Below are 26,960 nucleotides of genomic sequence, written 5' to 3'. Positions count from 1 at the left end.
ATGCCACTTGCAGTCCCAAGACCTAGAGGGCTGCTGCTTCCTCAGCCCCACTTTAATGTGGAGACACCACAGATAAGAACACATCACCTGTATTCTGCATTTGTATGGTGGGAGGCAGGCAGAAAGTAAAGTCAGCTGGCCCTCATGAGGTGCAGAGCAGTGGCTGCCTTGCTTCCCACCAGCAGAAGTTCTATTCTCCTGTCCACTGACCCACCAAAGAACCCCTGAGCATTGTGGGGGATTTTGCAGCATGTTTCCATGTGTCAGACCTCTGCTCCTCACAGCAATTCTGTGGATGTTTTGAGGCTTCTGATCCATCTGAAAAGTCCTGGGGCAGGGAGCACAACCACATCCCCCTGCTAGAAATTGCCAAGCATCTCAGACCCTGTCCGGGAAGGGGCTGCTTCTCAGAGGGCCAAGACAAACCAGTGGAGCGCTGCAATCATTTGGGGAAATAATTTATTGTCACAGTTTAACAGAAAGGTAATGAACAGCAAGCGAAACTCTTGAGGGGTCATATACCATGGAGCCAAGGTGACTCATTTGGAAGGAGAATTGAAACAGCCTCTTTCCATCCACACCAGCCAGAGAAAAGCCTCCCCACCCAGCAGCCACTTACTTTGCACATACAAAGGAACTGAGAGACAGCCCCCCTATGAAAAGAGGCACAGCCCAGGAACACCTTCCCAAAGTGCTTGCAAGCAAAGAGGCTGGAGCCTGCTGGCTGCATGGGAAGGGCCGGGGGCTGGCAGGCTGGGTGAAGGAAGGACAGCTTTTCTGCAGTGAAAGGGCTGGGACCTGAGACCAGTGCAACTCACAGCAAAAGCCCCATACCCTGAAGAGGGCCAGGGGAAGACCCACCACAGAACCTGGGGTAGGGGAGCTCCCTGATGATGCCAAGTGATTGCTGCTCTTTAGGAGTCCTGGTCATTCTTCCAAGTGTGGGTGGGGAGGAGCCTTGCTTGCAAAACACCTCCAGGGAACTGGCTGGCCAAGCAAACTGCTCTGCCACTCGCAGAGAGGCATGTGCAGCCACAGATATCGCTGCTTTGCCTAGTAAGTGGGCAGGATGCTCCAAAGCCAGCACCACAGGGAAAGAGGCTGTGCCAAATCCAGGGGACTGTCTCGGAAGCGGAAGTTCCACAAACATGCCTTAAACCCACTGAGTGGTTGTGGCTTCCTATGAAGAGCTGCTGCAATGGCAGAGCTCCAAGGACTCCCCCAGCCCTGTGCCCTTTGCAGAGCTGGACTTCCCAAACTTTCAGAGAGAAGAGCCAGGAGAGTAGAATCGGCTGAAGGATGCAGTACAACGAAGCCTCAAGTTGTGCAAAGACAAGCAGATGCTCACAGTCGACACAACACAAACACATCTCTTCACTGCTCGCATGACATTGTGCTGGCCGACCAAAGTGTTGCATGAGGGCACAGCGTTCCTGCTGACCCTCAGAAACACCCAGAATCCCTCCTTTGGAGGACAGTAAACTTCTAGTAATACTGAATTATCTAGTCTGATCTACACAAAGCACATACAGTGACACGTTAATGAGCAAGGAGGCAGGGCCCCCCCCCCATGGCCCAGCAAGACCCCAAAGGCTCCTCCCGGTGGTCCCTCAGAAAGCTACATCCAGGTCTGGAACTTGGGGGAAGGGAGGCGAGGAACCTATGGACTTGGCCGGGCAGGAGAGAAGGGTTTAGAAGATGGGGATGTAATTGTCTATCTTTGCCCGGTGGCGCTGGGCGATGCACTCCGCAATCCAGACGATGTTGCGGCACTCTTGCTCCTTCAGCTTCACAAAAGCATAGAAGACACCGAAGTGGAACTGGTTCAGGAAAGCCAGCTTGTTCAGCTTCACCTATTGAGAGCAGATACCAGTTGAGCAAACACAGTCCTGCCAGCCGCTCTTTCCATGGAAGCATTTCACAGCAACACCCAGCCAGCTAGGAGGAAAGTCACACCACTCTCCCCTCTGGCTTGCGTGTGGAGAAAGGGGCCCACAGACAGAATCCAAGCTAGCCCCAGGAACCTGCTCTGTGTCTCCGCAAGGGGAAATTAGCTGGTGAGAAGAATACACAGTACAGAACCCCCCTGGACACATTCACACCAGCTTAGTCTGATGGGCTAACAGAAGCCTCTCCTAGACATACGAGTGCTTGGCCACTGTCATCTGTGCTGCATGCTGGTTCATGCCTTGCCCAGGTTAGTACAACCCTCAGTGCTTGGGGCTGCTTTGAAGGACACTTGGGAAACTGCAGCTGGTGAAAGTAGGGCAGCAAAATTATGATCCTGGGACTGAGAGATGCATCATCTTTGCCAGCTATGCTGGTTCCCAGGCACAATTTCAAGGGCTGGTTTTGACCTCAAAAGCTCTCAGTGGATGAGGGCCAGAGGAGGTCAGCAGCAAAGCCAGAGGGCTGTGGCTCCTGCACAGAGTGCTCAGGCTTCTGTGCTCCTTGTCAGCCCCACAGCCATTCATGCTTGTCTGATCTCAGCAAGTCAAGACAGAATAAATGCCTCCTTGGCATAACGGTGCCTTACCCACCAGACCTGTGGCATTCAGTTAAGGCAGGGACCAGGCCCAGCAATCTCAGAGTGGCCTAGCCCTGGTTGGTATTGGTAGCGGCTGCTTCCTTCCACACTCTGACTCAGTTGGGGTGGGGGGAGAGGTGCTCCCTGCTGTTAGCTTCCTCTTGGCTGCCAAGGACAGCGCTAGCAGCTGCAAAGTAGCTGGCTGGCTTGGGACAAATGCATACAAGGCAGAAATAAATGCAACAGTGGATGTGTTGGGGAAGCTTTCAAGAGAGACTCTTTGCTGACCTCACGCTGGGGAAGTGAATCATCAGGGCAGAGAGTCTCCAAACGCCCTGCCCACCATGTTCACGGGGCTAGTCAAGCTTGTAGTGCAATCAAGGCACCTGATAAGCAAGGGAAGCCTGCTCACCTCATGCTCAAAGAATCGGTCCTCAAGAGTCTTGTCCCCTGGGTTGCTACCAGCTCCTTCAAACAGCAGCTTATATTCCTGTGGGGGAGAAAAGCTGTTACAGGACGAGTCAAGCAAGGGATCAGCCTTTTGACAAGCATGAAATGAAACAAGCGCAGAATGCCATCACTGCTCCCTACTGGGGCCAGAGAAGAAAGCTGAAGGGAGGGTGGATCCTGGGGTGGGGTGTGTGACTTTAAAAAGCACAAGAAGTAGCAAGGCAGCAACACCGCCATGCATGAAGTGGCTGCAGGAAAAGGGAAAGAAGAGCCCTGCAGCTAAAGAGAGGAGGAGGGATAGAGAGGGAGGGAGGAAGGAACACACCAGGGCTGGGGGGGGGGTGTTTACACTGAAAAGCATTTGAAAAATTAGCAAGTTTTGAAGGTCAAGTTCATTAGAAGTTGACACAAATATGGAGCTTTGATGGGGGGAGGTGTTGCTCCTCCATCAGTAGTGAAGGTTAAAGCATTAGGCTTGCTGGGAGCGGGGGGAGAGACACGATACTGCAGCTTGAAAGCTAGGAAAGTGCAGTACTAATGACAAAAGAAAGTGGACTTTTCAGACTCACCACCCCTGGCAGAGAGCAGCCCCTGGGAAGGTCATGCTATATAAGCTGCTCTGGTCTACCCTCTTATGGGATACAAGGAAGGAGGAGTGTGACAAAAATGTGGAGAGTGACACAAGGAGGGAGATTTATCCCCATTTCCAAAGCTCCAAAACATTCCGCGTTGATAGCCTGATCACTGAAGCCACAGTCTGCTGCTGACAGCTAGGTACCCTTTGCCTATGGGTGAGGACTGAACAACCACGTGATCGCCCCAGAAACAAAACATGCCTGCCCACCCCCAAATACTACACTGTACATTGTCCTCCTCCCCCCTGCCCCGGGCCCAGCTCAGAGGCAGGAAGCTTACAGGGTAGTAGTCAGCCACTGCCTTGACTTGCTCGTAGTCATCTGCCCTGGCCAGCTGAGCCAGGCCCTCTGGATAGAGCTTTCCACAGTGGGGGAAGAGCTTTGCACGGTCCTCCTTGGACAGCTCTGTGCCAAAGGAGTTGATGGTGATGATGAAGGCTCTTCGGTCAGCTTCAAACTGCAAGGAAAGAGACGGGCAGGTTAGCAGTGTTAGAAAGGGCAGCAGGAGCCCAGCACCAGCACTGGCCCCCCCAAAAGCGGGCGGCAGAGGCCAGCAAGACCTCCAGGGCTCCCAGCAAGGCTGCATCCCCTCCTACCAACTTTTTGTCTGCAGGAAACAAGGGACTAAGAGTGGGATCTGACCAGCTTCTTTAAAAGTTTCTAATGTATCCTTAAATGGGGGGGGGCAGCCATATATATTAAGTAAAGAAGCAAGGGATGGTGAAAGGAGGAAGTGTTCAACTCAAATATATCCCTGCTGTGGCCAAATTAAGAGCCCTGATAGCTTCCAGAAAAGGTTTCAGTTGCAACTTTGGCAGACCCCTCCCAAAAGGGACAGAACAGCCTTTTGAAGAGGGAATTCTTGGCTGGGCTGTGGCAGAAGGTAGAGAGACAGGCAATGCAGGAGTTTCTCTGCTGGCTGGCCCCACACAAAAGCAGGCAAGGGGGCTGCCAGCTGGCTCCTACCTCCAAGATGGGGCACATGGCATCAGCTGTTGTGCCGCCCAGGATTTTGCAGAACTTGTAGAAGGACTCAAGGTAAGCCTGGGGGGGAACCAAAGCGACACAAGAAGAGTCAGTGAGCCTGTCAGAGCCCAAGAAGAACACAGTCACATCAACAAGGAGGAACAAGGGCTGCTCTGCACACAGGAGGTACCAAATGGTGAAGGTGCAACCAAGGAGAGGGGCAGCTCCTTGGCCTCTGCCCTACCCCTGCTGTTTCATCAGTGTTTTTGAAGGAGAAATGCTGTAGGGACAGGAATCCAGAGCATCTTCCACCCAACCCAAGAGTCCATCCAGTGCAGAGACAAAATGGAGAAGCCTCAGCAGCAGCTGCCTAAAGTAAGTTACCCCAGTGCCTCCCTTACTTGCTCCCTTTACTGGACATGTAGGAGGCTACTGGACCAAAACAGCCGCCACATCTGTGTTGGACTTGACAACACTGCATGGCACAGGGAGAAACTGAGGAATTAAGTGCCACTCCTTTGCACAAATCCATTTGATGCAGCAAGCAGGAAACGGCCCTATTTGAGGCTCCCTTCTATCATTGGAGGAGGAGTTGTTTATGGGTATGGAACAGACGCAGTGCTTCACCAATGGAAGAGAGTCCTCTACCTCCTGCACCACAGTCAAACAGCAGCAAGTGACTCAACACATTTCAAGGAAATCCACCTCTTTGCTGTTGCCACCTGTTAGTTCTAGGCCTGCCATTTAGAGCAAGAGAGGTGAACAAGAGGACCACATTCACCCTCTGGCTACCTTTTGGAGTCTGCATGTGCCAGGGTGGGCATGGCCACCCAACACCCTCATTTACTTACACACACACACACACACACTGTATCAGCTGAGAAGGGGGAGTTATCACCCTCTCTTTACTTGTCAATCTGATGACTCCCTGCAAGCAAAACAAAAACAAAAAAATAGGGCACATCATCCCCCACTGAAGCACTGTGTGTCTATTTTTTCTTTTTCCTACTGCTGTCAAATTGTGGGCTGTGGGGGGGGGGGTAGGAAAATTGGCCATGGGCAGGGCTGGATCAGGCCTCAGACTGGGGTTTAGCCACCCCACCCTGCTGTAGAGCAAGAGAAAGAAAGAAGCCTGCTCCACTTTCTCACAGACTTCAGAGCCCTTTGGAGACTCCCTTCCTTGTGTCTCCCTGCAACCTTCATTTCTCCAGGATCAACATGCTCAGCAGCTCTTTCAACTAACCCTCACAGGACTCTCCCAGACCACCACCCCCCACTGAATCCACACCACCCTCTTCAGAAGAGACTCAGAATCTGTCTCCTGTGAGGTGTGCTTGGTTGCATCACTGTACATCTTCCATGAACCAGTCCAGTTGGTAGAGCACAAGACTCAACCTCAGGATTATGGACAAAACATTCCTGCACTGCAGAGGGTTGAACTAGATGACCCTTGTGGTCCCTTCCAACTCTGCAATTCCATGGTTCTATGATTTATTTATATGAAGTGCCTTGTGTTGCCCAGGAGGTCCTTCTTTGAGGGTGGAGGATTAAGAAGGGAATGTTCCACCATTTTTAGAGGTATTATTTCCAACAGCTGTTTAACTGAAGCTTTGCATTATATGTTGTTTTAATTTGTTGTGTATTTAGCATGGTGAAGGACAGAGTAGAAATATGAATAAAAGTCAGTCATGTCCTTCTAAAACTGAGGTGCCCTGAATTGGACACAGGATTCCAGGGGGGGCTGACCAGCATCCAAATTCCACTCCGTGTCTCTTGGTGTAGAGACAGGGAACCTTTGTGTGTGAGTGACAGGTGCCCAGACATTGCTAGAATCCAGCTCCCAACACCCCTGGCTGCGCTGGCAATGCAAACCTCAGACAGCCTCTTGGGGGGATTCACTACCCATCCTTGTGTCAATGCATGACAGTCAGGACTCTCTGCTGTGTGTACGGTCCCAAGCAGGAGCCCAGCAGTCAACACAGCCTCTTTGCTTGCTTGGATAGCAGCTCTCTGCAAACATCCTTTTCCTCACCTGCCCTTTAACACTCTGGGTGTCTCATGTAATCCTTGGCTCTCCCCCTGCAGACATGGATCTACCTGTAGCTAGTTAGGACCAGTGGGATCTAGGAGGGCAGCTGCAATCCAGGCACCCTCTGTTGCCAGGCATGTGAGATGGAGCGATAGTCACGCAACCACAGCAGCATCACTGCACCCCCCCCAAACATTTACACACCAAGAACAAACCTTCTGACTGCGGAGCAGACTGATCCACCTCAAACCAGCCGGTGCCAGCCGGAAGAGCTGTGGCAGGCAGGCTGCTCACAGCCCAGCAGGGACACGCCCTGAGGTTAGGTGCCAACCATTCCCCTCCACCCCACCTGGCTCCAGCCAACCGTGTTAGTGATTGTGTCAGGGCAGTGACAGTGCTGTACTAAAATCCTACAGGAAGGATAATCACTAATTCAGAAACAGCTTGGCATGCACCAAAGCTCAGTGACTCATTAACCTGGGGGCTTGGAGACCCCCACCAAGTCCTGCTAGGCAGAAGGAAGCACTGAGAGGGAGGGGCCTTGGGTGGGACAAACAGACCTTTCTGTCAGCAAGGGCAGCTGCAAGTGGCTCTTGGCTCAGCAGCAACAGCCAATCGGCCTGGCATTTATTTATTAATTACCATGCTCATAATTTGCCCTTCATCTGAAAATCTCATGGCAAAAACACATAGAATTAAAACCAAAGTCGTCATCCCCTGAATATAATTATCAATAACCTTAGACATAATAGAATTAAAACCAAACAGCAATATTCAATTGCATGCATGGAAAGCATCTGAAGCAAGAAAACTCCAAAAATGCATTTAATGGCCTCAGACAATCAGCATCAATTTACAAGGTTCTTATTTGAGGAAAGTAGCAACTGACTTCACTCTCTTTGAGTGCTTACCTTATAAAGTGTGTTCCGGATAATTTCAATGTTCATTTCATCAAGGTCTTGCTCAGATATGCAGTCTTGGAAAAAGGCAGCTGTAAGGAAGGGAGAAGGGTGAGCCCAGCTGAAAGGCCAGGGAAGGAGAGCCACCTCCCAACCCAGACTCCCTGGCCAGCAGAGTTTCAAGTTCTGTGTGGTCAAGGCAAATCAGGAGGAGATCCTCCTCATCTTCCACTGGCCCTCAAAGGTAAGGAGTCAGTGATTTTCACATTGAGCTTTCAAGTCAGTCAGTCAAAGAGCCCAGAAGGATTTCCAAACTGTAGACAATGGCTCATATTGTGTGTTAAAACACCACTACAGGAACCCTTCATGTCAAGAACCCCCAATAATTTTGGGTCTCCCTTTAAGCCCCTGAAACCGCAAACTCTTCCTCACCTAGGGGTGTGTCGACCAAAATGGCATTGTACAGTTCAGCAGGGGTTTGGGCAATGTTCACTGCCTCCATCTGCTCAAAACTCCCCAGGGGGTGGCATTTGGGCACCAGCTCAGCAATGGAGCGTTGATGCAGTGTCCCAGTGATCAGGAGGATTACGTTGTCAATCATGTAGCTGTACCTGAAAGGAAGTAAAAAAGACAACTGCTATGACCAGCCAAGTGGGGAATATGAACTCTTTGCCTTCACTGAAGTAGACTTCACTGAGGCTTCATGGCTAGAGGTGGGGTGGGGGGCAAAACGGCAGACTGAAGACACGGGTATTGCAAAAGGGGGCTGCCTGCACCTGTTTAATTCCTTTTCATCTGCAAATTCAAGAGCAGTTTACAAGTGATTTCACATACACTATTGGTCCAATAATGAAATCAGGTATTGCAAATCCTATTATCAGAGTTGGAAAGGAACCTCAGAGGCCATCTACTTCATCAGAACACTTCACTGGTGGCCATCCAGGCTCTGCTAAAAAGCCTCTAAGGAAACGGAGCCCATGCCCTTCTGTCCCAGGCAGCCTCTCCCCCCGCCCAAACAGCTCTTTAGCCAAAATTCTCTTTCATGCCACTGTTCCGTTTGGCCCCAGCTGCTGCAGCAACAGACATCAAACCTACTCCATCCTCCATATGGCATCTATCTAAAATATTTGAAGGTGGCTGTTGTGCCACGTCTTCTCTGGACTAAACATACACGAATCTGCCAGCCTTTCTTCCTCATAGGTATTCCTACAAGTTCCTCTCCATCTTTGTCACCCGTCACGAGTTTGTTGCTCTCCTTCTAAAAAGGCAGCACCCAAGAGGGAAAGTGGTCCAGGTTAGTGGGGGGGGGGGTGTATGGCTGAAGGAGAACGGAGGAGAGTGGTTCTAGGACTCCTAGGCTCTGTGTGTGTGTGTGTGTGTGTGTGTGTGTGTGTGTGTGTGTGTGTGTATATATATATATATAATGATTTTCAGTTTTATACCTTTCAATAATTATACAGTCATTTTAACATTTCAAAACTTGACTTCCTTCCCCCTCTTTCTGTGGTTCCTTAAATTTATTTTTAATATTTTCTGCATATCCAAATTAACTTAATTTGTTCATTTATTCATCTACTTTAAATATATACAGTGGTACCTCTAGTTACGAACTTAATTCGTTCCAGAGGTCCAGTCTTAACCTGAAACTGTTCTTAACTAGAGGCGTGCTTTCGCTAATGGGGCCTCTTGCTGCTGCTGCGCCGCCAGCACACGATTTCTGTTCTCATCCTGGGGCAAAGTTCTCAACTTGAGGTAACTCTTCAAGGTTAGCGGAGTTTATAACCTGAAGCCTTTGTAACCTGAGGCATTTGTAACTTAAGGTACCACTGTACCTTGTAAAACTGCAGGTCATTACAATAATCCTGCTGATGTTTTTATCTGTTTACAGTTTTTTTTGTAGTAAATAGCCTTTGTCACTTTCTTCCTGTTGTGTTGCTCTGCTAGCTCATGCTTGGTTTGTGGTGTACTTCTGGCAAACGCAAATCAGACAAAGAGGCCGCAATTCATTAGGACACAAGCCTGAAGCCCTTCAAGTAGATTTAAGTGGCCCTCGGGTCTGGCACTAATAAAGCTCAGCGAGGCCTGCCTACAGCACACAGAGCAGAACACGCCCAAACAGGAACATCAAAGTGTTTCTCAAAGCAGGGCCACTGCAGCCACATAGCCCATCGCCTTACAAATGCCTCCAGCACAAACGAAGCAGGCCTGCTGCTGAACGATGGCGTGGAGTCAGCTGACCAAAGCAGAACAATCAAAGGCAGCAAGGAAAGCAAACTGAGGCAGCTGCTCCTTCCCCTTGGATCACTGAGAACAAGGGATGATAAGAGGGAAGCTGGGAAATCGTCCCAGTCCACAAGTCAAAACACCCTTGCCAGATTCAGGAAGTGGTTTCCATCCTGCAGGTACACTTAATTCCTTCTCCTTCCTTGCAACATGCCTCAAACAACCCTTTCAGCAAAACTGCCAGGAGCTTGGGAGTGCTGGGAGGTGGCCGGCAGCCAGTTTGCATTGAGGAGAAGAACCAATAGTTGCAGGGAGGTGTTCCCTTTTGCACAGTGTTGTGCAACATGGCCAGCTGCCCAGGTGGCAGGAGCCAGCAGTGCTTCCACTGGTAAGAGACCATGGCAAGGCTCAGCCACAGCCAACACAGAAAGCCCCACAGAGAGGCTCTGACTAGCTTTGCACCATGAGCAAAACATGGAGCAGCTTGCAGGTTACTCTTGGAGGCAGGAGCCCTTTGACTACCAACCCAGCCACAGGATGTGCATCTTTTCCCACAATATATGGTGTGTTTGCCACCAACGTGGACAGCTTTAAAATTGGGTGAGCCTCATCCTTTGTGAATGGTTACTAGCCAAATGTTGCTGATGCACTCGCATCCTACTTGCAGGCTTTCCCTTGGGGCTTCTGGCCACTGTGAGAGCAGGAGGCTGAATTAGATAGCCACCCTTTGGCCTGATCCAGCTTCAGCGCTCTTGTTCATAGATATGGTCCTTCCCTATGCAAAATGAATTCCTTGCATGGAAATTCAGTAAAATGAACCCCCCTTGCAAGCTGAAGTGGTGCAGTCCAAACACAGTCCCTGATCCCCTATTTAAGAGAGACGGAGGAGCAGAAGGGCAGAATCTTCCCTCCATCTATTAGGCTCCATGAGAATGTTTTCCCCTTGCTTTTTATTTCTAAGCAGTGAAGTCCTCATGGTTGGAAATGTCTGCTGCAGCAAAGAGGGGCAGGCAGAGCACCGTGTGCCCAAAAGGGGTGCTGCTGCTACAATGCTTTAAAAAGCCTCCACTCCTATACTCCTAGTACTGCTGCCTGCAGAAAACTGCCCTGCCACTGCCAAAGGGGAGGAGGAGGTGGCAGTATCGCACAGCAGCCTTTGTTGCAGGCACAGAGATGCCACACCGCTGGCTTAGATGTCGCCTGGTACAGCGGTGCAGGAGATGCTCTGCTGCTCAATGCTGTAAACTTGGACCATTTTATAGGGTGTGTTGACTTTTTCAACTTTCAAATTCTAAAAGTGAGTGGTGCTAAAAAGTTGTAACATGACTTGGGAGTTCAAAATATATTTTGGCTAAATTAATATAATTTAGTTTTGTTTGGGAAGCAGAATGTGTATACAATTGAACAGAAATCATCAAAAAATGATTGCCAAGTACTTGCAGTTATATTACATATTAATGTTATCATTAACATTTGTTAATATTTAGCATTACCTGAAGGTAAAATTAAAAGACTTTGGTTTTCCAAAAGCAGTTAATGTGCTTCTTCATCAAAAGTAGACTTACCAGGCTAAATGTTGTCCAATCAGAAAAATAGCAGATTGGAATTCCTCAAGCTGCAAAGCATGTTTTTCACTGAAGAAATTAAGTTTGACCGCCTGAAATGACATGCCCTGCTGGGCCAAAGAGCCCCACCCAGAGGACAGACCAAGGTCTTTGGCAGAGGCACACAGGCCTCTCTCTAGTCAAGATCAACAGAGACGGGGGGGGGGGGGGACGACTTCAGCATGGGAGGCTTGCATGTTCTCCATCTCCTCAGGAAGCCATAAAAAAACTTTTATCTGAGTGACATTTGTTTTACTAGGTCTTTCAAGGCAAAGCCACCATAAAAAAGAATTCCAAACAAGGCACCATCTCCTAGGAGCAAGCTCTTATAATCCCCGCTGGTAATTAAAAAACTGGATGGATCAAGACTGCACCAGAAGCACTCAAGAGTCAGAGCACTCAGCCAAATCCTGCAGCGGAAGCCAACAAGCAGACCATGTTCTGAAGCCAGAGTGCACAGTCACTCACACCAAGAGGCCCAGGAAAGGATCTCCGCTTCTTTGCCACGCCCAAGGCAGGAGCAAGAGCATCAGGACCAGACTTCTAGACAGAACAGGCAATGTTTCCAAGCTTCCGCAGAGATGAGCTCCAGTTTTCTTCAGAGATGCTGAGACCAGGCTCAGGTTTAAGGATTTTTTTTGGTCTAGCCTTAAGAGCAGACACTGGATCTTCTCACATGAACTATCCACCTGTATCACTGAACTATCCACCTGTAAAACTTTTTAAAGCAGTGGCTCCCAAATGTTTCCCCACCATGGACCACTTGAAAATTGCTGTGGGTCTTGGCAAACTATGCAATGATTCTTCTGCCCTGCCTGGTTTTTAATTGTATTTTTATTGCTTCTTATGTTGCACTTTGCTGTATTCTACTTTTAATTCCATAAACCTCCAACGGCAAGTGAACCTCACTGGTAGGCCACAGACCACAGTTCGCAAGTAGCTCAGAACAAGAATTTCCCAAAATCAAGATCCAGGGAGGAGCAGAAGAAAGGCAAGTTCCCTCAAATTCTCTATCCCTTTCCCTGCCCAAGTTGTATATTTCGCCCAGCCATCTTCTTCTTTCTCTCTGCCTACCCTGAAGAGCCTTTGGCCAATTCAGCAAGCTCTTTGTGGGCGTTTGCCCAGGTGAACTGGATTCCTTAGAAAACAAAGCCACCAGGGCCACTTGCCCGCTGGCTCTTTTGATCCTGCTACATGTGGCTCTTGGTGTGCTTCAATACCCTTTTCAATATTTCAGCAGCTAAGCTGCCTCCGCAAAGCCACCTAGGTGATGAAAGAGCTTCTTTCTCCTCCATCTATGGAGGATGCACTATAGGCCCCTTTCCCTCTCTCCACAGGCATCTGTCATTGGTCAAAACATATCTTTTGGATCATGGTTCATTAAGAAACCCAACAAGGTTTGAGATATTAATAACATATGCTAACCAGGCTCACAGAACGGCAAGTAGAAAGCAATGATCCAGTCAGTCCCTCAGAAGGAAAACCAGCTGTGAAAGACCCTCTTCCACCTTGAAGTAGCTTCCCTACTTTAATGTGGAAACCAAAATCTAAAGTGAAGCTAAAGGGTTGCTGCATTATTATTATTATTATTATTAACCTGACCTTCACCATGAAGTCCGGGGGCTGTTACAACAATACAAAAATATGGTAATAAAATCAGTTAACTATCAGAATAATATGGCAGATGCTAAGAAACAGGTCAGGTGTCAAAGGCCAGGGTAAGGAGGTGTTTCTTCAGCATATGAGGAAAGGTAAGCAATGAAGGTGCCACACACTTGGGGGGGGAATTCCACAGCTTAAGGACTGAAACAGAGAAGGTCTCTATTGAGGTCACCACTCCTTGAACTTCCAAGGGCACCAGAACTATCAGGAGAATTATCAGAAGGCATCCCCTCCCAATCATAGCAACCAAGAGTTTCAATTAGCCATAACTGCACCTCGGATTAACTTCATTGGCTACGAGGGAAAAAGACAGCCCTTCAGGTATTAGGGGCCTTAGTTGCTTAGGGCTTTAAATACTCTCATGGGCACTCTGAATTGGACCAGGAATAAACTAGCAACCAATGCAGCTGTTTTAAATGAGGGGTGATGTGAATTGCAAATAGAACTCCAATCATTAATCTGGTTGCTGTGTTCTGGACCTGTTGAGCTATCTTCAAAGGCAGCCCCAGTTAGAGTACACAGCAATAATCTAGCCTCAGCTCCCAGAGAATGGACTACACTGTCCGGGATCACTGCTCATAAAACATTTTTTAAGCCAAGTTGGTCAGGTCAGATTGCTTGGCAGGAGAGACCACAGAAGTCACACAGATGTAGGGACAGACACTACAGCTTCTCAAGGGAACCAACACTTTGCCCCATTGAACGTGCCCACTGCTGGCTCTTACGTGATGAAGTCCAGGAAGCTGGCCAAAGGTTCATAGGCGTGATTTCTCATGTGGCGGAACTCCACCACCATCTTCTCCTTCAGCTTGTCATCAATGACAGATACAGTGAGGGGAGAGGCTTCGTTTGCAAGGAAACTCCCATAGTCTGTGCTCTGGAGATGAAGCTTCAAATCTGGGGGGAGAAATGAAGGCAAGTGTCATGACTGACTGAAGCACTACAGAGAACAGACCAAGCAAGGCCAATGGTGAGGGCAGAGGTTTTTCTAGAAAGGTGCCGCAGCAACACCTGCTGGGTAGAATGAGGTGGTTCTACTTGTCTAATCTGCTGAGCCTGCCAAGCACAGACCCAGGAACGTGAAAAGGTACAAGGCCAGATTTTGCCCTAGAAATAAAACGAAGGACACCACATGCCCCATTGTTACCATATAGCAAGCCTTGTATTTTATGCCGTGGCCAGTGCTGTGGCTTTGCCAAAGACATGTGATAACAGCAACAAGCTTGGAAGTCTCTGTAAGGAACAGCGGGCTGGGGCTGGGAGTGGCAGTCGAGGCTGTAAACTTGCTAAGCAGCATTTTGGGCCTAGGAGAGGCTTAGGCAATAGAGAAGAAACAGGCTTCTCTGATCCCTTCTTCACTGGGCCAGCTGACCCATTCATTCCATTCTGCCACCAGGAAGCCTGACTGGCCTCCCAATGCTATTCCACCGCACCCAACTGCCTGGGAAAGAACTGTGCAAATACTCAAGCACCCTGATGCAAGCCTTTCAAAGAAGCCAGTCAAAGTAACCAGTGCATTCAACTTCAGCTAGTTAGTACATCGTAAAAGAAATTATTATTTTAAGTACCTGAGAAGGTAGAAAGTAATCAATTTGTCCATTTCCCAGAAGACACTGACTATTTACCAGCTGGTGGTTATGAGACCATAAGTGGACCAGATGAGAGATGACCTGCTCATATGGTGAGTCATCAGTACAAAACACCAGAAATACCTTTGCCAAACAACCTTTCAAATAAAGGTCAACCAAGCAGTCATTTTGAGGTATACGGATCAGTTTTATTATGGATTTTTATTGTTTCATTCTCTCTTTTACTCCACTGCTTAGAAACGCTAGTGATTAAGTGATATATAAATTCTAGTGTCAGCGAGAGGGAGAAAAACCTTTTTCTATCCACTTTCTCCAGGCCATGCATCATTTTATAAACTTCAAGCATGTGACTTTTTACTTGCATTTTAAACTAAAAAGTCCTAACAGCTGTGACCTTTCCTCATATGAAAGTTGCTCCACCCCCATGATCATTCTGGTTGCCCTTTTCTGAATCTTTTCCAATTCCACAACTTCTTTTTGAGGTGAAGTGACCAGAACAGTGCACAGTATTCAAAGTGCAGCCACACTATAAATTTGTATAATGGTGATATAAAAGCAGTTTTAATTTTTATTCCTTTCCTAATGATCCTTGGCATGGAATTTGCCATTTTCACAGCTGCCTCACACTGGGCTATCCACTATGATCCCAAGCTCTTGTTCCTGGTCAGTCACAATCAGTTCATTCCTCCACTGGAAGAACTGTTCATTTATTCCTGCTCTCTGCTTCCTGCTTCTTAGCTGGTTTCTGATTCGCAAAAGAACCTCACTTCTCACTTCGTGACCGCTAAGCTTTCTCATGAGACTTGATTCATGAGACTTTGAAAGTCTATGCATACTATTTTGACTGGGTCATCTTAATCTATATGCTTATTGGCACTCTCAAAATAATTCAAATGTGTTAATGAGGCAGGGCTCACCCTTGCAGAAGCCATGCTGGTTCTGCTTCAGCAAAGGCTTATTCTTCTATACGCTTCCTCATTGTATATTTAATAACACTTTCCACCAGTCTTCCGGAAGAAACATTAAGCTAACTGGCCTAGTAATTTCCAGAATGCCACGTGGATCTCTCCAAAAATTGTTGTCATATTAGCCATTTTCCAGTCTTCAGATATGGAGTCTGATCTTAGCAACAAGTTACATGTTTTTGTTGGAAGATCAGCAATTTCAGTCAAGGTGCAGAGGGACTTAGTGGACCAGTCAGGAATGGAGCGACATGAGGCCCAGGTTGACATGCTGCTGTAGTGGGAAGAGGAAGGTGGCAAGAAATAGTTCAACCCTGTGTCAAATCCACATGCACAGACATATTTTCTCTTTCACTCAAGACAAGTTTTGAGGAAAACAGGTGAAGCTTTCCCCCACCAGGGCATAGGCGAAGAGCAGGACCACTACCAGTCACAGATGTGGCCCACTGGCATACAACTACCTGCCCTGGAAAGGCACCTCTTATCTGCCAAGGAAAGGCTTCATGGTTCAGGCTCTGATAATCAGGCTTCTTTAGGTAAGGACTCTAGCGCCATGGTCCCCAAAGGTCTCAGGTTCAATCCCTGGCAGCATCTCCAGAATGGGCTAGGTAAGGCTTCCATCTGAAACTGTGGAAAGCCTTTGCTGCCAGCCAGTGTACACAACAAGAAAGCGAGATGGACCAGTGATCTAACCTGGCATGAGACAGCACTCAGTGCATGCTAAATACATCCAGTTATTTCAGCCTTGCTTCCCAAGACCACCCTTCCAGCTTCACGCTATGCTTGCAGCTCTCTTACACTGACTACCCCCCATCCCAGCTGTTCTGACAAAGACTCCAGCATGCAGAATGATCTGGTCATGCTCTACCCAAGTCTGTACCTTTTGGGCTCCACATAATTCCTTTATGCATCCCTACAGGGTGCCAGCCTCACCAGCCATGAAAGCCACAAGTTTAAACATGCTCTTTAAAGAGCCACTTGTGGCCCCAGAACAAAGGATTCTCCTTCCTTTCCTTTTTCTGAGAGTTCACTTAACAGACCTTCCCTCGGGCAGTAAAGGGGCACAGAAGGGGTGGGGGGGAGAAGGAGAGACTGAATGGAACCAGATGGAAAACACCCGCCCAAATTGCTCCGAGTTTCTTGGAATCTAAAGAACTTCAAGGCTCTCGATGCCTCCAGGGAAACAGCAAGTTGCATAATCACAGCTCAACTTTTACAGCAAGAACCAAGCAAAGGGGGAAGGAGAGAGATTGCATCCAAGCTCTCTGAGTGAGGCGCAAAATGGGGGCCAATCACATGCAAGACCAACCAAATCAAAGGCTGGTTTGGAGCGACTACTGCCTCTCACACCAGCAGCTGGACAGCAGCCTCCATCTTATACCTGTGATACGTTACTTAAATACAAGAGGTCAGAGCACCTAAGGCACGGGTCAAGGCACCCTCTTTTGCCAGGTCTGATCTAGCAATACAGACAACAGATCTAGTAAGACGCCAAAGGGTTATTCCACTCCACCCAAGTTATTTCAAAGCTCACTTGCAAGGCTGCAGAAAGACAGAAAAATCTCACTGATGCAGCAGCATCTTTTCAGGCAATAAAGTTGCAGGCTTGGAAACCACCCTTTCTGTGGTAAAATCTCAAGGTTCCTCAAGTTCCTGTTTTTCATTTTTTTTAAAAAAAAGCCAAACTGGCATATTAGATCTTTGAGAAAAAAGGGGCCTAGAAACCGAGGCTACTACACCCTCCCTACCTGCAGCAGATAACAGAGTGGCCACCCAGCCTCTCTGTCTGAAGACCTCTAAGCAAAGGAGAACCAAGAATCTCTATAGGTTCCATGGTTGGACAGCTCCTACTGCCAATCCATTTTGCCTAATGTTCCCCTGAAATGGACTCTTTTGATTGTGCTCACAGCACACTCAATCAAATCCTGCTCCTTTGGGCAGCAAAGGAAACTCCTTTACCCTCCTCTGCCTGGAAGCCCTTCAGGTATTTGAAGATGGTTATATCATGCTCCCCTCTAAGCTCCAGGCTAAATATGCCACATTCTTCCAACCTTTCCTCATCTCCAGATCAGCATCCAGCATCCTGCCCAGTGACCAATCTAGTAGCTCTGGCCGAGAGGGCTCTCACTCTATTTTGAGCACAAGCCTCTCCCTCTGCAGCTGCTAAGGAAGACCCAAACACAACACAGCTTCCTCAAAGGCACAAATCCCCCAAGCACTTTGCTTTGGCTACTGAGAGCTTGGGCCGATGGGGAGACAACCTCAGTGCCCGCAGTGGCTCCAATTCTCAACAGGGCACATCAGGGACTTGATGCAGCTCAAGGGCAGGCCCCCTTTCAGGCCACAGCCAGTCCAGCAGGTCCTCCTGAAGGACACTACTGGGGGAGGGGGCAGGGAGAGAGAGCACCCAGGCCAGATCCAGCCCAAAAGCAATTTTTATCTGGCTACCAATGGTCTACCAAATTTTACAAAGATGTGGTGAAAAGTCTGCCCACTTTTCTACTTATAAAGAAGTTAAATTGCTTTATAGTTGCATGAGATGGTAGTCATGTGCAAAGGTGACATCGGTTTGGATTCTGCATGCCAAATGCCCTGGGAATTCCACATTCCGTACTGACAAAGCCCACATTGCTATACCTCACTGGTTTTATTACAGAATCAGACTGTCAGCAAGCATGACAACCCTTCCCCCAAGGAGTACAGAGTGGCTGGCCATCCCTCTTTAAGAAGATCCTCCCCTTTTGGCTGCCTGTCTTCATGGCTTCTATTCATCTGCAATGCTAATCTGACTTTTTTCAAAGGTTAATGGATTTTGGGCTGTTCCAAGGACAGAAAGGCCCAGCAATGATGGGCCAAGCCTGAGGACAGACAAGGATGCAATCTTCAAGCTTGCTCTCTAGAAGAGGCGCCTTTAAGGGACACAGCAAAGTCTCCAAATATGGGCAGCAGCTGCAGTTTGACCAAACAAATGAGAAACATGGGGACAAATGAGAAACCAACATGGGGTTGTTGGTTAGACCTGATTTGTTGGTGTGCACAACTGACAGCTGATCATCTACATACTCTGCTTTTAGTCTTATGCTTTTCATAGGAATAGCTCAGTTTTCCCATCCATTTCAGTGGCCAAAGTATGACTAAATTATTTTATGTTGTGTTTTCTGGCCCCTCCCTTCAGTCATTCCTCAATCTCCTTCTGGGCCATGGAGGCAGGTATTTCTGTACCTGTCTGCATGCACTTTTTAACAAGAAATCACTGGAAGTGCACAAGAGCTGGGCAGTTGAGCATCCATTTCTATCTGACTGTGAAATAAGAAAACTGAGGTTCCATAAAATAAATGCAAGTATGTAAGTGCATTAAACACATTCCCAAACACAGCAAACATAAACCAAACACTAATGTTCGAAAAGCCACACCGTCGCTTTCAGAAGTGGCCCTTTAAATGTGTCCCGCCCTATACCTAGCTGTCAAACAAGCCAGCCACTAAGGGTGCTACAGCGGATACCTTGAAGCGAAAGTATCTGCTTTTTTGGTTCACATGCTGTTCTGAGCCTTGAAAAGCACTTAGAGCTGAAGGAGGAAGTTGGAAGACTCATTCTCCTTCCCACTTCCTCCTTCAGCTCTATGTGCTTTTCAAGGCTCAGAACAGCACAGCACGTGAACAAAAAGCAGAAGGAACAAGATGGTAAGAGCAAAAGGGAAAGAGAGATTCATGGCAGGAAAACAGAGGGTGGGGGGGGGGAGAGAGAAAGTGAGATGCCACAGAAATCAAGGGAGATAATGGAGGAAGAGTCGTGTGGTGTATGAGTGAGTGAGGAGAGAGAATTGAGGGGAGAGTGTTAGAGGGCAGATAGAAGGTGCCTGCACACAGGCATGTACACACTTTGGAAAAGATGATCTTTTGAAACTGCATAATTTTTCCACAGGTTTCCACTATCAAATCACAAACATTTCTCTCCACTGACTAATGAATCTGGTGCTTTCTATTACTGCTGTGGTGCAAAACCATGACTGATGTACAGATCCTGATAGATCTTCAATGTTTACAAGGTATCCACTCAAAATCTTAATCAAATCATAGGTCACCCTCTGCATCCAGATGTATTCTGCAATCTCGAGGGTATTGTTGTCATTCTCTTTAAAAATCATGAGGATCCACAAGGATTCAGGCACTGAAAAACTGAACACTTCTTTTTCCCTGTTTAAGCACAAAGACACAGCAAATAAGCACACTGAGTTACGAGAGGAAGCTGTTAGTAACAAAACCAAGTGACTGGTGTTTTAACTGAAACTCCAAGCAGACCAGGAGCAGTAAAGATAATTATGAAGGAGAGGGCAAATTTAGTGGAATCAGGGGAAACCTTATGGCGAACATGAAACACAGAGCAAAGATCAAATCTGCCTCACACACACTCATACAGTCAAAGAGCATAGCACAATCCTGAGGAATCCATAGACTTACTGGGGAGTGCTCTGGGTCAAGCAAATGAGCAAAGGCATGCATTTCCTTTGGGGAGCACAAGAGGGCAGCATAATCCACTGCCATATGTTCCCCACCTCTGGAGAAACTTTAATTTGATGGGGGTGGGTCAAGGGGGAAAAGCTACAAATTCAAGAGGATCCATTTTAATTCTACTGGATCTGACTTTTACCCAGATTACATGGAAAAGCAAAGTTGTGTGTTCTTTGCCGGGAGAGGTGGGAGGGGGAAGGGAGAGAGCCAACCAGATGTGGCTGTTAGTGCTCACGGCATACTCTCAGCATTCAAAATGGGCCCCCAAAGATTGACGACTCCTTCACTTCTGCCTTGGCTCAGCCCCAGAACCACTGTTCAGTGTTGGTGTGGTGCAGAGGCTAGTGCTGGATTACATCTAGGAGATCCAGGTTCCAATCAATCATGAGGCTCACTGGGTGGCCTTTGGCTAGTTCATGTCTTACAGCTTAATCCAATTCACAGGGGAGGAGGCCAGGCAGTTTGTAGGGGCATTTTGTCCTTTGGAGGAAGAACAGCTCAGAAACGCAGTAAACAGCAGCTGCGGACCATACAGAGTCTGAGTCCTTCAGACTGATCCCACAGTCCATCTCCATCCCACTAAATAACTACAGAGCCCCCACATATTAGGGGTCAAATGTTTTCCAGGCAGACATAAGCCCACAACCCTATGGTAAATAAATAGCATGGAACCACCATGTTCAAAGGCATTATAGCCCCCAAAGGTCAGGTGCTGGGGCCAAACAGGAGGGGAGAGTTGCTGCTTACAAGCTTCTAAGAGTCACGCAGCAAGTGGGAACATGATGCCGCACTAGATAGAATAAGGCGCATGGCTGTCCCAACAAATGCCAAGGAACATCCAGGTCAAAACAGCATAGCAGGCCATGGGAAAGGGCAAGAGCATTCAATAAGCAGACTCTCAAACACTCTCATACAGCTTCCTGGAAAACAATGAAGATTCTGCAAACCAGCAGACATGCTTAACAGCACACAAGTTTTCATATATTTGGTTCTGGCAAACTGGAACCATATACTCAAAGGCAGGCAGATTCAAATGGAACGTTTCTGACAAAGAAATGGCTCTTATGGCGGCCAACAGGGCCATAAATGCAGGGAACCCCCCCCCCCCCCCAATAACATAGGCATGGCCAAACTTGGCCCTCCAGCTGTTTTGGGACTACAACTCCCATCATCCCTAGCTAACAGGACCAGTGGTCAGGGATGATGGGAACTGTAGTCCCAAAACAGCTGGAGGGCCAAGTTTGGCCATGCCTGCTATAACACACTGCAAAGTCAGACAGGAAAGAAAAGCCAGGCAGAGGTCTGGGGCACCACCTCATGGTGGTAGTGAGGAATTACAAGAGGCTGATCCCAGCAAGCAGGGAAATTAAGAACACAAGCAAAGATGTGCAGAACTACTGGAAGAGAAGAAACCTCTGGAATGGTTTTAAACCTCTAGTCTCAACCTACCCTTCCCCTGACTGCCAGAACTGTCATTCAGTGTCGTGTATTTATTACATTTCTAGACTGCCCTTCAAGCAACGCACTGCAAAACAAAACAAAGAATCAACATAAGAGTAATTAAAATGGCTAAAACAAATACATAAACATCTCCTCAAATGCTTGTGTGAAGTGATGTGTCTTCAGTAAACACCAAAGGAAACACCCCCTAACTTACAAAGGGTGGAAGTTCCATAGTTGGGTGGGCCATGAAAGAGGAAGCCCTGTCATTGTGCAACAAGCCATGCCAATGGGCTAAACAGGGCTCCTTCCCCTGCCAATTACAGTCATACCTCAGGCTGAAGTAGCTTCGGGATAAGTATTTTTGGGTTGCGTGCTGCGGCGACCCGGAAGTAACAGAGTGCATTACTTCCAGGTTCCACCGCTTGCACATGCGCAGACGGTCAAAATGACGTGACACGCATGTGCAGAAGCGGCAAATTGGGACCTGTGCACGCGCAGACGCGGGTTGCGTTAGCTTCTGGATGCGTGCGAGGCTCCAGAACGGATCCCGTTCACATCCAGAGGTACCACTGTATAAAGACATGGCTAGAAAAAAGACAGGAAATTGGATCTTCCTCCTTCAAGCAACCCCTTTTAGGGATTTGTAGGATCATTCCATTCAAGCATCTTGAATTGGCCTGGTAGCAAATAGGCAGGATTGCTATTAGAAGAGCCCTGCTTAACATTTCGAGCTGAAGCTTTGAGACACATCATCTAGACAAGCAGCTCCCTAACTTGAATCTCCCGACTTTTTGTTCTGTTTCCATGAATGTTTATATATGTGTATGTTTATATATACAAGGAGCTGTATTTTATAACTGGTTTTATAACCAAATTCTTGCTGTTTTGTCATTGGCTTTTATCAGTTTGTAAATCGCCTCAGTATTTCTTCTGGAAAGGAAAGGAGATATATAAATTACCGTATTTTAATTAGTAATAATCTAGACTAATGAGTAAAAACATATGTAATCACTAGCATTGTCAGTTCATCCTGTACAGCCAAGGAGACATCAATACCATTGCCCAAATGAGATGAAACTCATCCTCCTTTGGACACTAACAGATTGTGTCATCTGGGGCCCAATACTTAATGACCCACTTCCAGGGCAGGGGGACTTATCCAGAGTGGCAAGAGGACTTTACACACACACACACACACACACAGCACCCTGAACAGCCTCTTCCACTGAGAGCTCAAAGAGCCAGGAGAGACAGGCACTACCAAGCTATGAAGGACTCAAGGAAGCGAACAGGGGATGCTGCAGCTGCCCAATTTTACTACTCAAACTGCTTAGAGAATTTTTGCTGGAAAAGCAGCAAGTAAGTATTATTAATAAATGAGGTGGTCTTTTTTAATCAATTGGTATGAATTGAGTCTATTGTAGCTTGTTCATTCAGCAGCCCAGGGCTCTTTTACATCTCCACCTCTTGCAATCTCCACAGTGTGTCGTCCGATTACCCTCACAAAAGAGAAAATGAAGGAACTCCTGTCAATATTATTCTCCATGTGCCAGGCGGTGTGACCATATGGATGTTTACTCAGGCATAAGCCCTCCCAAGTTCAATGAGACTTACTCTCAGGTAAGTGTGTCTAGTCCTGCAGCCTACATTTGTTGAGTCCTTTATGTGTGGGATAAGCTTAGAGATCTACACCGGTTACCAATTTGCTACTGAGCCAAGTTCAAGAGGTTACTATTAGGATACCGGCAGCAACCATTTTAGGAATTTTTGATAGGTGCGCAACTGCGCTGAACGATAACAAAACGGGGAAGAACGGAACAGGGGCAGGATGGGTGTTTGCAGGCTTTTTCAATGCTGTTGGAAATATACCGTATTTTTCGCTCTATAACACGCACCTGACCATAACACCTGACCCAATGCAAAAATCCTGAGAATCCCTGTGGATCCATGCTTTTTAACCACGTTTTTGCACCATTGCAGCCCCAGGCAACAGTGGGTGCGTGATTTTGGGGGGGCAGGCTGTAGCCATGGACATGCTATGTGATCTGATGGTGAATTTGGGGTGACCCAATGCAAAGATCCTGAGGATCTATGTGGATCTATGCTTTGTAACCACATTTTAAGTGGGGAGCGAAGGAAAAACAAAGAAGGGATATTAGAGGGGTGTGCAGAGAAGCAGCTGGCTAAGAATGCAGGAGAGGGATTTAATGGGTTGGAGAAAAGAAAGGCAAAGGTTTTCCCCCACCCAAGCCAGCCAGCCATCTCTCTCCCTCCCTCCCTCCTCTCTCTCTCTCCTTCCCCCCTCTCTCTCTCCCTTCCCCCCTCTCTCTCCCTCTCCCCCAGCAGCAACAGAGCTTGCCTGGAGGGGAGGGGCTTTCCCTGCTCTTTGTTCCGTTTCAGCAAACACAGCAACCAAACAGAGGAGGGTGGGCAGTAAGACCCTGAGGCAGAATGCAGGAAAGCAGCCGCTTCCTCTTTTCAGTTTTCCCTTCTCAGTGAAGCGCCGCGATTTGATTTTTGCCTGGCGATTTGATATTTGCCTGATTTTTCGGCTCCAGGGACCACACATTCGCTCTATAACACGCACAGACATTTCCCCTTCCTTTTTAGGAGAAAAAATCTGCGTGTTATAGAGGGAAAAATACGGTACATGATTTCACTTAAACGTACGGTGCCTTGGAACTTAACCCCCACATAAATTGGGAGTTGCTTTAACGCCTTGTAACTAGTTTACCTACCAGATCACCTTACTCTTATATGCCCAACTGACAATATGTCAATTGTGGAATTGACACTATTACAGGTGCCACATAATATCCATTCCACATTTGTAAAAAATCACTTTTTTTAGTGCAGCAGCACCTAAAATTTGGAACTTGCTGCCTACTGATATCAAGAAGGTGTATTTGCTGTACTCTTTTCTGTGCCTGCTAAAAACATTTTTCTTTAGACCAGCTTATCCAGACATGCTGATGTGTTTTAACCTCTTTTACTGTTAATTTTGATTTTTTAAATAGTTTTTATTGATAATTTTAGTATTTTTGGCAAATCACTTTGAAATTTTAGCCACAATTGAACAGTAAATAAAATAATATTAATGGTAAAATAAAAAAATATTAAGAAACAGTTTCATCCTGCAAAACATTCTCTAAACTCAACTGAAAAAGCTGCCAAGACAATCTGGAAAACGCAGCACGAAATTTAACATGATAAAAGGATGTTCAACTCAGGTGAAAAAATGTTGAATTTTGCTACTTATTTCCCCAGCTTACATTACCATTACTTCAAAAACTTCAGTCCTAAAGCAGACTTACTTGGAAAGAAATTGGGTTCATAATTCATTAGGAATTATGAACCCAATGGAGCTAACATTTAAGTGAATGAGCCAAAGCCTTTGGCCGTAGAAATGTGACAAGGCTTCCTATGACTCCCTTCCCATAAAGGAATTTGGGATTTTGCTCAGAGCCCCAAGAAGACTTGCTCCAGCCCTTATAGTCTGAAACACACTTTGGTGTCAGTTCCCACTTGCAGGGCTCTTGACAGCTGCCCTGCAATCTGGGAATTCCCTTCATTTAAAAATTTGACAAAGCTTGTTCTTCATTATCTTGCAAAAACACTCACTGATGACAAATTCCAGAGACAGACATGTTACATTACAAACACAAGAGTGCGTGCTGATATCATAAAGATCCCCCCCCAGTATTTCTATAGTGTGCTATCCAAAGATGTGCGGCCCAAAAATCTTTAAGTGGGGGAAAAAGAGGGGGGATGCAGAATCTTAATGCAAGTGCAGTTACTATTCACAAGAGCAGAAGCTGGTGACTGTGCTTGATGCTACCTTTGAACTTATCAGGCTCTAATTCTACAGAAACTTTCTGCTGCAATAAACATGTCAGCCTTTAAAGCATCACAAGTTGTGTGTGTTTTCAGGGGAAGCATGACTCTGTTCATTCCGGCAGTTTTCTGTGGCTTTTGAAAGCAGTGACCATACATAAGTTTGGAGTTGGCAGCACTGTTTTCCTGTCTTTCCACTTGGACCTAGGCAGTCATTTCATAGCATCTATGCTTTGGGGTCCAGGAGGGTTTTCTCTCCTTACCCCACATTGCTTAATTAGGTGACATGACTGAATGAAGTCACCTGGGGAATTGGACTGCCGCATCATCAGTATTAAGATGGGTGTTACAAACCTCTTTCACCAATACCCCAGCACCTTCACCTGCTTCCAGGTTCCACTCCAAGTGTGTGCGTTTACCTTTAAAGTCCTTCATGGCAGGAACCTCAGCAAGGATAGAGCTATTTTTAAAATCTGGTGAATCAAAGAACTTCATCATACAACGCCACCACAAGGAAATCAAGCAAAACAACTTGCAGCTGAAGCAAGTCACCTCCAACGCGCCCCCGCCCTCGCTCGCCCACGCTTCTGCTCCAGGCTCGGCCAGTCTCCTGACTGAAGAAGCGGCCGCCTGAGGATGAAGCGCGACCAGGCCAACCGAAACCTACCAGGAATGGCGGCGGGGCAAGGAGCAGGTAGTGGCCCGTGGTGTGGGCGGGTAGCTAAGAAGGGCCCGGAGCGGATCCCCGAGAAAAGTCGCGCTAGGCGCCTCGCCCTCTGCACATGCTCAGGAACACCTCCCCCTCCCCAGCTGACCTTCGAGGCTCTCGCACTGGACGAGGTTGACATAGTCGGCCTGGCTGAGGACGCCGGCCTTGAAGCCTCGCACCAGGCCTTCCAGGTAACCGCAGTCTACGTTGAAGTACAGCTCCGGGAAGCACGAGAGCAACATCGCGGCGGCGGCGGACAAGGGAACCGGCCGGGCTCGGAGGAGGCTGAGGGGCCGCCGGAAGTGGGAGCAAAAGTCTCGTCTCTCACGTGATCCGGACGAAAACTCTGCTGCTTCCACGACTCCTAGAACGGCCCGCCGGGGTGGCTTCCTGTTTCCTGTCAGACTCTCTTAAGCGCCCCCTCCCGGGTTGGAAATGAGGGTTGCCCATAGAAACCAATGGAGCGCTACCATTGGGCAACAGAAGACCTCGGCAGCTGCAGGGGCAATTTCGGTGCTTCGAGGCCCTCGTTTGTGTATCCAGGGCGTTAGTCAGCTATGGTTCTCCTCAGAGTAGACCCGCTGAGGTTAATGGACACGACTGTCTTGGGTCCGTTACTTTCAGGATGACTTAGTGGGGGCCCGTGAGGAGTGCGCAAGCGCGGCTGCGGCTGGCGGCCCCTGGTCGACCCCGCACTTCCGACGACTTCGGCGCGAGGAGAGCCTCGCGGGACCGTTTCTAGAGAGCAGGCCGGAGTGGCGGAGAAAGGCCCGCTGAGGCTGAGGCAAGGATGGCTCCTCTAGGAAGGCGCACGTCTATGGCTTGATGCCTAGAATGGCGCGGCTGTCCCCTGGCGGCCACATCGTTCGCCCCTCTTCTCTCGGAGCTCCCTGGGCAGGTCCGGCTTTTCTGCGGCC

The 26,960-nt window shown here is 47.8% G+C and overlaps 1 protein-coding gene across 1 annotated transcript; it reads right to left on the bottom strand.

Annotated features, from left to right (window-relative positions):
• Window positions 1-442: 442 nt before the first annotated feature.
• ATP6V0D1 (ATPase H+ transporting V0 subunit d1) lies at window positions 443-26,844 on the bottom strand. The gene is made up of 8 exons (XM_083754660.1): window positions 26,150-26,844; window positions 13,721-13,892; window positions 7,939-8,117; window positions 7,519-7,598; window positions 4,579-4,656; window positions 3,893-4,069; window positions 2,940-3,017; window positions 443-1,853 (listed from the first exon to the last, which is right to left on the bottom strand). Exons 1-8 carry the CDS (start codon window positions 26,283-26,285, stop codon window positions 1,692-1,694), a joined length of 1,062 nt encoding a protein of 353 aa, XP_083610786.1. The 5' UTR covers window positions 26,286-26,844; the 3' UTR covers window positions 443-1,691.
• Between the last annotated feature and the right edge of the window lie 116 nt (window positions 26,845-26,960).

This window comes from Podarcis gaigeae, assembly GCF_964106915.1.
Source record: "Podarcis gaigeae genome assembly, chromosome: 8".
Classification (NCBI taxonomy): Eukaryota; Metazoa; Chordata; class Lepidosauria; order Squamata; family Lacertidae; genus Podarcis; species Podarcis gaigeae.
This window is presented reverse-complemented; position numbering and strand designations above follow the sequence as displayed.

Coding starts and splice junctions, on each gene's coding strand:
- ATP6V0D1 (XM_083754660.1), bottom strand. CDS start 26,285: ATGTTGCTCTCGTGCTTCCCGGAGCTGTACTTCAACGTAGACTGCGGT. Junction 13,893..26,149: donor CCAGTGCGAGAGCCTCGAAG/GTCAGCTGGGGA, acceptor TTCTCCCCCCAG/ATTTGAAGCTTCATCTCCAG. Junction 7,599..7,938: donor TTTGGTCGACACACCCCTAG/GTGAGGAAGAGT, acceptor CCTTCCTTACAG/CTGCCTTTTTCCAAGACTGC.